Source organism: Coffea eugenioides, chromosome 8 (assembly GCF_003713205.1).
Source record: "Coffea eugenioides isolate CCC68of chromosome 8, Ceug_1.0, whole genome shotgun sequence".
In the NCBI taxonomy this organism is placed as follows: Eukaryota; Viridiplantae; Streptophyta; class Magnoliopsida; order Gentianales; family Rubiaceae; genus Coffea; species Coffea eugenioides.
Window position 1 is genome coordinate 46,026,777 of NC_040042.1, and position 10,693 is coordinate 46,037,469.

At 35.0% G+C, this 10,693-nt stretch overlaps 2 protein-coding genes across 2 annotated transcripts; one reads left to right on the forward strand and one right to left on the reverse strand.

The window, feature by feature from the left end:
- The first annotated feature begins 2,364 nt into the window (after nt 1–2,364).
- Nucleotides 2,365–3,030, forward strand: LOC113780908. The gene has a single exon (XM_027326691.1). The coding sequence runs from the start codon at nt 2,365–2,367 to the stop codon at nt 3,028–3,030; it is 666 nt and encodes a 221-aa protein (XP_027182492.1).
- Nucleotides 3,031–8,723: 5,693 nt separating this feature from the next.
- On the reverse strand, nt 8,724–10,693 carry LOC113781533 (probable membrane-associated kinase regulator 2). Its single transcript, XM_027327489.1, has 2 exons — nt 9,279–10,693; nt 8,724–9,045 (listed from the first exon to the last, which is right to left on the reverse strand). The coding sequence occupies exons 1-2, from the start codon at nt 10,585–10,587 to the stop codon at nt 8,981–8,983; spliced, it is 1,374 nt and encodes a 457-aa protein (XP_027183290.1). The 5' UTR covers nt 10,588–10,693; the 3' UTR covers nt 8,724–8,980.

Below are 10,693 nucleotides of genomic sequence, written 5' to 3' on the forward strand. Positions count from 1 at the left end.
ATTCTTCTTTATGATCTAATCCGAGTCCCTACCTTTCCGGTCCTTGAACAATTGCATTAATATATAAACGGTCAAGTAGACAGGTGGATAGTTAAGTCCCCAAGTTTACCTCAAGAGTTATCAGCTTTTAGGATTAAATTTGAGATTAAGTTTAATTAAGTAACTTCAAAAATCTGATAAAAATAAAAATAAACGGATGGATAAAGCTACATTGCTACTACAATAATGCCAGACTACAGTAGCGAATATCAAAGCTAATGGTCAAAGGAGCGAGGGACAAAGCTTTCTCACTGCTTTAGTAGCCCCAAACCAAATCCCGCCACAAGGAGACAAATTGAATCTCCCACGTACATTTCATCAAGATAGGAATAGGGAAGTATCAACATCAAGTATCTTCACGAGTTCCAATAGGAATGGAGTCCTGTCGCGGACCATGCTTAGTAAATATGGGAAATGGTAGAGCCTTTTAAGGAATTGAACAACCTAGGTTGGTTTGTTTGGATAGTGGATTATTTGTCAAATTTTATTTGTTTATATCATCATTACAATTTTCAACACACCTTTTTATCTTCCTAATTACTTTTTTATCTTACATACATCACATCACAAAAAGTATTATAGTAAAAATATCTCAAATAATATACAATACAAACAGAGCCAATTTGGACTCGTTTGAATTCGAAAAAAGTTTAATTATTTAATAAATGAATCAAATTTAAATATAATACGAGACTTATTTAATAATTACGTCTAATACGAATTTACTCGAATAGTTCATGAATACATATATAAATATATTAAATGTATATTATATTTTACTAAAAAGGAGTAATTGTACATAAATTAGCCTAATATTATTTGTTTTTTTAAATCAAGAAACACAATTAAGCTTATTCTAAATAATGCATTATATATTAAAATATAATTAAATTATCTCCGAATTCAAATTCAATCTTGAGCTCAAGTTTGAATTTGGCTCATTTAATTTAATTAGTCGATTTCGAATTCGAACTCAAGTATTTGTACAAATAAGTGAATCAAATTCAAGCAATTTAATATTCGAATCGGACTTAAACCCTATTCGTATAATAGTTAAATATTTTTATTATTTTAAAATTATTTTATTTTTTTTGTTTACCATTCAATTCCAATCCTCATCCCGATAATTTTAAAGTAATATGATAATGTTAGACTCTTCTTTATTTTCTTTCTTTGCAAAACCTAATTTTCTGTATCTTTCTTTCCTATCTCTTTTTCTTTTCCTAATATTAATAAGTGTGAAAAAGGAAATTTGAGAAAACCCCTTTATTTTTATGTTTTTGGATCTTTTAAAGTGAAAAAAAGGAAGAAAAATCACTCCAACTTTTTTATTTTTAATTATATATAAAAAAAGGTAAATACATTTAAAATTTTTTGACTATACTAATTAGATTAACAATGAGGCAAAAATGCCAAGAAAATAATTTTAAGGATTAAAGCCATTGTATCACTATAATTTAAAGAATAAAAATTGAATTACTCGTGGGGGTTAAGTGATTAAAAGATAAAGTTAGGAGGTAAAGAGATAATAACCCTAACAATATATCGTTTTGTTCTAATTGCAGTGGCTTGTCTCTATACAAAGGGAATATTACAATTGACTTCAAAGACTTCTAGAAGAAAAAAAAGATGGAATAATACGCCCAAAGAAATTGAATGTTTCTAGTCAAAATTCAATGCTCAGAGTACGCAGTTAGGACCAAATTCAAGAGTCTACGAAGAGTTTAGATGGTCCAGACCCTCGCAAAAGCTCTACTCAGAAAATAGTAAACTAAATTTATTCTTTCAATAAAGTTAAATAATCCTTTGTTTAAGTTGTATGAAACAAATTAAACCTATCAAAATCAAATGGAGAGAGTGTATTAAATAAGAATATATTAAAAAAAATTAAAAATTAACTATATTTTTAAACTGGAACGTGAATTATAATTTAAAATAAAAAAAATAAGATTATCAAAATGAAATAAAGGGAATGTTACAATTGACTTAAAGACTTCTACAAGAAAGAAAGATAGAATAATGCGCCCAAGAAATTGAATGTTTCTTTGACTTACATGTGCGCGTAAACGTGTCGTCCAACTGCATTGCCGGAGTCCAAAAGTTCTTCCATTTTCCAAAAGTTTGCCGCAGTCAAAAGTCAATGCTCAGAGCCCGCGGTTAGGACGAAATTGAAGAGTCTACCAAGAGTTAGACGGTCCAGACCCTCGCAAAAGCTCTACTCAGAAAATTTGTTCAATTATATAAGAGATTCCGCTATGGTAATTGGTACATACTTTCAGCGAGCAACCTAGCTAATTGTGATCGACCCACTTCAGAAAATCTGCCATGGGCGAGAAAGAACAGGCTAAGCCTTTGGCTCCGGCATCCCACAGGATCCACGTAGAGGAAGGAGCTGAAGCTCAGTCCATGGAGACTAAAAAGTACAACAGGAGGAGGTGCATCAAATGCTGTGGCATCTCTACCGCCCTCATATTGATTCTAGCTGCGACCATGTTGGTGCTTGCTTTCACCGTATTTCGCGTTAAAAAACCCGTTTTGAAGATGAACTCCGTCAAGGTCGAAGGATTGGATGTTGCTATGGAGGCAAATTTTCGTCTGGGGACAAACGTGACACTTGTAGCAGATGTCTCGATGAAAAATCCGAACGTGGCCTCCTTCAAGTTAGATAATTCGACGACTTATCTTTTCTATGGTGGCAAGATGGTTGGGGAAGCCAAGACTCCGCCGGGGCATGCCAGGGCGAGGCGGACGATGCATATGAATATCACGGTGGATATTCTGGCAGATCAACTGCTGGATGTGCACCGGCTGTGGAGTGATCTGCAAGCAGGGGCTTTGCCTATGGGTAGCTACACAAGAATAAGTGGTAAAGTCAACATTTTAAACATCATTAAGAAGCACGTTGTTGTGAGAATGAATTGCACTATGACTGTTGATATCCACAGCCAGTCCATGAGGGATCAGGACTGCAAGAAACATGTTTCCTTCTAGATTGAGTACCGGTTAATTAATTAGGATTTTATATTTATATTTTTGAGGGTGTATGGTTTCAGAATTAATTTGGTAGAATCCTAAAGATAGATAGATCATTCCATGCTTGCATCAAGGGATGGAATGAAGAATATGCATTCCGGCATGTAAAATTCAAAAATTGAGAGCATTCTGGTCAAGAATTTGTATGTTTATCTTATCCGTGCAAATATGCATGTACACATAGCTTATGATATCAATAATGGCTACTTGAGTATTTTTTTGATACTATCATATTCTTGACTGGTTAGAGAATTTGTACGACTACTAGCTATGGCCGATGCAGAATACTTTTTTTCTTTTTCTTTTTTTTTTAAATGATAACTGTTGTATAATCTAATTTATTCTACACTAAAGGGAATGGACAGACCTAAGAAAGCCCAAGAGTAATCCGGAGAGGACTAAACCACCACTAGATCAAACGGATCCACTACGCACCCGATTGAATTTTTTAAACAAAATTACTTTTTAATATGGCAATTGGTGAGAGGCAAGAATGTACTATATATCAAGTTTTAATACTTTGATGGTGGCTATCGGTCCAAAGGCTGGTGGTTGCCTATGCCGAATACATTAAAAGTCTTTTCGTTAATTTTTTGTCCAACATGAATTACATAGTCTCTTGCAAATTAAAATAGCGTGAGTAAATTTTACCTGCCGACTAATCTAAATTACCCGATTTCATAGTGGGTTGAATAAAATTCTCAGGCCTATTGGGTTGGGTGCCAGACCAAGTCAACAAGCAGCCATTATCCTCCTGGGACGACACGAAATTGATCGTGGAACAACTTACTAGTCACTGGTCTAGAGTCCAGACATAGACTAGCCCAATTCGGGTGGTAAAATAGTTCCATTGTGTTGATATATGGACTGTAGGTTTAATAACACTACGCGAATAACGCATATACGTATTATTGGGCTCTTCAATCAAAATAGTACTTCAGTCCAGAAGCACCCAAATGTAAAAGATTTAATTATTGAAAGAAATGAAGTTTAACTGAGTTTTCAGCTTCTTCGTGTTTCCCAATTTACCATATCGAGAAGATGAAAAAAAAGGGTTTTAAGGTGGCTCCTAAAAAAAGGCACGCGAGGTTTCCCAAATTAGAAACTGCACTATTTATGGCCATATATTACAAGGAACAGTTTCATGAATCTGAGCGAGGTTTATGCTCAAAACTATAATAATCCTTCAAGTTTTCTTTTCGCTGCTTTTATGATCTTATATCAACTACAGCTTCACACTTTTCTTGGACATGATTATATATATACATCCCTTCCATGCATGAACTTGCAAGGTTTTTCCCTCCCGAAGGGCATATGGAACACTTTTGTCTTTGGGTGGCGGATTTGTACTTTTATGATCAGCTCCTACAGTTTTGACTTTTGAGACCTGAATTTTTTTTTAACGCAACGATGATACTTGTATAATCTACTTTAATTTAGTCTAACGGAAAAGGGAGTCGACGAAAAAATTGTCGGAGTCCCACCCTCACCAAGATTTAAATGTCTTGGTGGTACCAACAGCCCAAGAAGTTTGAGCCATGATTCATCAAATCTGTTTAGAACATTCTTTGCATAAATTTTTTTTGTCAGAAAAAAAAAAAGAAAGAAAATAAAGTCAAATACTCATAGAATTAATTAAAAGTGGAAAATATGCTAAATTTTGACATTAAGACTTTAGGGAAGTGCATTTGTATGCTCGACCTGGACCCCGGATTAAGCTCGGATTAAGCTACATATAATACCCTTGAGATCTCCCATTTCCGGGGGACCGTGAATATGTTAGTAGTACATGAGAATGATTTCTGGGCATTGAAGGGATTTAATTTGAAAGGGTTGATAGCCAGGCGTTTGGAGCTTCCATCCAAGTCTTAATTACGTATATATCTCATGGTCCTTGGCCCGCAGAAACCCTCCCCAACACGCGCGCACCAACAAGGCAAAATACCACTCCCATCAATTCAGTGCTCTGAGCTCTGCTGTCTAGTGTCTGCTCTTCTTTGGTTCCTTTCGGCTTTTCGTGTCATATGGGTTTCGTCAAGTAGGTGGAGTAACTCGCTTGAATTTACCTACCACATCTTTTGGAAGAGATTTTAACCTAGTACTACATCCATATTGATTTGACCAGGCAAAATTTCTCTTGCCCTTCTATTTTTATTTTTTTTATCATTTGTTTTCTTGATAAAGTTTGACTTGTCAATCGGATCCAATGAGTCGACTTTCATAGGATCGAATTCAACTCATTTAATTTATAATATTTTTGGATTTTGAAATATGATTTTTAGATTAATAAATGTGAAACTCATACTCAATTTACATAAAATTTGAATTGCGAGTCTTATTCGAATTTAGTTCAAACTCACTTATTACTCATTAATTTTCTTAATATAATTACTACAACTATTAAGTTGTAAAATTAATTTAATATTTACAAGACTACAACATTAAAACTAAATATGAACAAGTAATAGTTTTTAAAAGGTATATAAATCAAAAAATTTTCAACAATATTTATATCTAATTCATTCAAAATACATGAAAAATAGTAATAAAACATGTGGTCATAAACCAATACATTTTCAAATATTGGACTTTTTTGTCACCTTGTGATTTGAATCCAAACATGTTTGATGATTTGTGTTTCTAGACCAAAAAAAAAATCAACCAATATTATGCTAATACAAAAATTTACTCAAACAATAAGAAAAGTTAGATATTCAGTTATGCATTACTAATTTTTGGTCTCAAGAAAAGTTAGTAGAAGAATTTTCAGATATATTTTTGTGTTTTATAATTTGTATATATTTAGTATTAAATAATAATATATTTGGATATATAATTATACATAATATCAAAATATAAATATTATATATATATAGGTAATTAAAGGGTCGGACCTATATTGGGTTTGAGTCTAATGAAATTCAAACTTAACTCATATTTAATTCGAACTTAATTTTTAGACTCAAATTTAGACAGACTCAATAAAAGGTCGGACTTATCGGACTTTTTCTCAAGCCAAACGAGTCGAGATCAGATTGATTTGATTCCATTGACAGTCCTAGATAAAGTGAATTGAAATCAAGGTCCTTCAGTGGTAATAACTCACTTTTGAATCAAGGGCCTTCAACTTCAAGCTGATTCTTCTTTATGATCTAATCCGAGTCCCTACCTTTCCGGTCCTTGAACAATTGCATTAATATATAAACGGTCAAGTAGACAGGTGGATAGTTAAGTCCCCAAGTTTACCTCAAGAGTTATCAGCTTTTAGGGTTAAATTTGAGATTAAGTTTAATTAAGTAACTTCAAAAATCTGATAAAAATAAAAATAAACGGATGGATAAAGCTACATTGCTACTACAATAATGCCAGACTACAGTAGCGAATATCAAAGCTAATGGTCAAAGGAGCGAGGGACAAAGCTTTCTCACTGCTTTAGTAGCCCCAAACCAAATCCCGCCACAAGGAGACAAATTGAATCTCCCACGTACATTTCATCAAGATAGGAATAGGGAAGTATCAACATCAAGTATCTTCACGAGTTCCAATAGGAATGGAGTCCTGTCGCGGACCATGCTTAGTAAATATGGGAAATGGTAGAGCCTTTTAAGGAATTGAACAACCTAGGTTGGTTTGTTTGGATAGTGGATTATTTGTCAAATTTTATTTGTTTATATCATCATTACAATTTTCAACACACCTTTTTATCTTCCTAATTACTTTTTTATCTTACATACATCACATCACAAAAAGTATTATAGTAAAAATATCTCAAATAATATACAATACAAACAGAGCCAATTTGGACTCGTTTGAATTCGAAAAAAGTTTAATTATTTAATAAATGAATCAAATTTAAATATAATATGAGACTCATTTAATAATTAAGTCTAATACGAATTTATTCGAATAGTTCATGGATACATATATAACTATATTAAATGTATATTATATTTTACTAAAAAGGAGTAATTGTACATAAATTAGTCTAATATTATTTGTTTTTTTAAATCAAGAAACACAATTAAGCTTGTTCTAAATAACGCATTATATATTAAAAATATAATTAAATTATCTCCGAATTCAAATTCGATCTTGAGCTCAAGTTTGAATTTGACTCATTTAATTTAATTAGTCGATTTCGAATTCGAACTCAAGTATTTATACAAATAAGTGAATCAAATTGGACTTAAACCCTATTCGTATAATATAGGATCAAAACTTGAAAACGAATATTTGACTCATTAAAAGTTTCAGACGTGGCTGTGTTTGGTGTAGTTGCAACGTTGCATATGTTATAATTTGATATATGCTTGTAGGCCCGGCTATGCTGCAACGTTTTTAAACCTGAACCGAAGAGCGAACTGAAAAATCTTTCGATTTACGATTCGATCGGTTCAATCGATTCGATCTCGATTCAAAGGTTTAATAATTTTTTATTCATTTTAATATTAAAAATTATGAATAAAACTAAAATATTTAATTTAAAAATAAATACTTAATAAAAACCGATTAAACCTCCCAATTTTGACTGATTCAACCAGTTATTGACCGGTTCAATTAATTCTTTGGTTTTATAATTGAATCGGACCGAAAATATGGCCAGATCACGATTCAACAAGTCGAGCCGGCTAACCCGATTCAATTTTCAAAACATTGCTATGCTGTTGGATTGATTTGATGTACATGAATAAAATTATGAATATAATAAAATTATATCACCGTACATTATATTACGTAAACAAGTATAATAATTAAAAGTCCCAATTATACTTGTCCGTGGTCTGTAAATAATGGACTAGTCAGGTAAAGACGCAATATACAATTTCGTATATTTGTCCTTGAAGTTTCATCCTCGCCCACACAATCTTCTCACTAATCTGTTCCTTTTCCAGTTCTACGACCTTTCGTGTTTGCACTTGCAGCAGCTCGCACGATCGTATATTTTCTCCTCTTTGAATGGAAGACAGGACAGGAACAGGGAAAGGCGTAAAAAGAAAAAGTGAAGCGGAAAGGAAGAATCTCACTGCTATTGTTGTAGGTACTTTCTCCAATTTCTTGAACTACTCCCCCAGTGAGAGACCAAAAGACATTTTCTTCTTTACCGGCGAGTTCGATAATGAACAAACACCAAGAAACTGGACTTTCCGATTTTCCTCCTCATTTTTCATTGTTAACGTGAATCAAACATTTCCTCAAAGAATGTTAATTACAAAAATTCAACTCTACAAAAAAATCCCAAGTGCTGCTTTTCAAAATCATTTTGCTGTTCCAAAGAAATTCAACAGGAAAGATCAAATCAAACCCTTTACTAATAAATGAACTGTGCCAAATTTGAGAGCACAGTTCAAACACTTGAATTCGTCCTTGATTACATGTAGCTAGCACTAGTATTGTGCTCTCAAATTTCTGACCATCCTTACAAAATACAGAAAAATTCTAACACGTGATATTACTAGCATACCCCTTCCTTTCCCATCACAACTTTGCAAGTAAATACCGGAGTAATAATTGATTACTTACATTAATTGAGATATTTACAGCAAAACGAAGCAGAGGTGATAATTGATTACTCATTTCCCAGTCAATGCCGTCGCTTACATCAAAGAAGACCTACCCTACCAGCCTACCAAACTAGGGCATCTCTACTCCTTACTTTTCACTTCATTAATTAATAAGTTTTGATACCACTTTACATAAATTAATATTTATCTACGGCTACTACTACTCCATCAAGCACTTACAAACAACCTACTCAAGTACAGCAATTAATTGTAAATAAATCTACGAATTTACTAATAAGTAAACCATCACGGGGTGAGTCTCCTTACAATTGCATGTCCCTCTGGCTATCTCTCTGTCTTTCTCTCTGAACAGGGACAGAAGGGATCAAGAATCTGTTGATTCACTACTAACTCACCGATTTCTCATGTGACGGATCGCTTACTGAACGTGATAGAATCGAAGCCTCCAATTCTACAATGCATGTCATCGTTTAAAATGATTAAGAACATAAGTATTCATTACTACATTACACCATCTTTTTGAGGTTTAGCTCCTACACCTCTGAGAATTTCTCAAGTTTTGATATCCGTTTGTTTTTCCGGTGATTATTCAGTCACATATTTGGAAAACTAAAAAAAAACCTTGAACGCATGTAACTGAAATACTACTATGACTGTCAATTTACTGGGTAAATTCTCGTTTACCTCTAGAAGCATTGAAAGATCTTTTGCAATGCAGGATGGCACTTTGGATCCCATCCTGTTGCTGCAACAGGGAATCATCCCGTCGATTCGAGGCTACAGGCGCCGCCGGAGCCGTCACCACCGACGACGACGCCGACCGACTTTTGCCCAAATGCTTACAGACAACGCGGAGCCCAGCCTGTAAATTCCCCTGCTTCTGAGTGCTCTTCACTACATTACTCCCTCCCGCGACTTCACACGCCACCTCGCCCCCCTCACCACCGCCATTCCCTTTCATGGCAGTGGGTTTCTCCGTCGGAGACTTCACCTCCGCCGTCGTCGGAGGTGGACCAGCTCCGGGCTTTGGAAAGCTCAACTGCCCGGAAAATCTCAGCTTATCTCCATACCTTTTTGAAACGCGAACATAGAGCGGCTTAACTTTCTTCAGATACTTTTGCATGACATCTTTGGAAAACTTCCTCTCATCTGTAGGGCCATTCGAATCAGTGGTATTCTCAACGACGCCGTCGTTACTAGCATTCCGCTTAATTGACTTGCTGTTTGTTCCCTTGGAACTATTATCTCTGGTGAACAGAGAAACCAGAGGAACTTCTTCAACCTTCAACTTGACAGTGAAGAGTTTACTAGTCTGTTGCTTTCTTTCTTGATTCTCCGGTTTCTCCTGGGGTTCGGATTTTTTGTGGTTTTCGCGGGAATTGGACTTGGATTTGTTGAAGTTCAACATCTGGACGCGAAATTTGGTAGCGGATTTTAAAATGGAGGAAACTGGATGAAATTTTGGGAGAGCTTCGGCGGCGTTGAGAATCATGGAGGAAGAATCTATGGGAACGAGACGGCCTTTGAAGAACAAGTCATCGGAAGGAGAAAGCGAGACATTTGGATCGTTAGAGTCGCCGCTGGAGCTGGAGGAAAGCGTGAATTTTATCTCCTCTCCTTCTTCTTCTTCTTCTTCTTCTTCTTCTTCTTCTTCGTCATTTTCTACTTCTCCTCCATCACTCTTTACCTTTTCACTCACATTTTCTACTTGTTCATCAACATTCGGGACCAAATCTCTGTGGTCCTTCATTTGTTCCTCGGAGTCACTGTCGTCATCTTCTTCTGGAAGAGTGAATTCCAAGTCAAAGAAGGGACCATCGTCGCCGCCGTCAGAGTCGGAGTCTGAGGAGAAAGGACTGACCGCGGTGACTATGGTGGTGGTGGCGGCGGAAGAAGAGGAAGAGGAGTCTGCAGCGCGTAGGTTAGTAGGGCCGTCACATTTGAAAACTGCACCACCACCACGCCAGTACTTGAGTAAGCTAAATGCTTCCATTGTTGGTAAAGCCAGTATACAAGTTTTTGTTATTCTGCGGCTAGTTAACAAGACTTTGTAATAGCTATTACAGATAGAGATAAAAAGGATAAAGAAAAAAAAAATA

What these genes read in the sequence shown, in the direction of transcription:
- LOC113780908 (XM_027326691.1), top strand. Translation starts at nt 2,365, where the DNA reads ATGGGCGAGAAAGAACAGGCTAAGCCTTTGGCTCCGGCATCCCACAGG.
- LOC113781533 (XM_027327489.1), bottom strand. Translation starts at nt 10,587, where the DNA reads ATGGAAGCATTTAGCTTACTCAAGTACTGGCGTGGTGGTGGTGCAGTT. An exon ending in ATCTTTCAATGCTTCTAGAG is followed by an intron (nt 9,046 to 9,278) that starts GTAAACGAGAAT and finishes CATGCATTGTAG; the next exon opens with AATTGGAGGCTTCGATTCTA.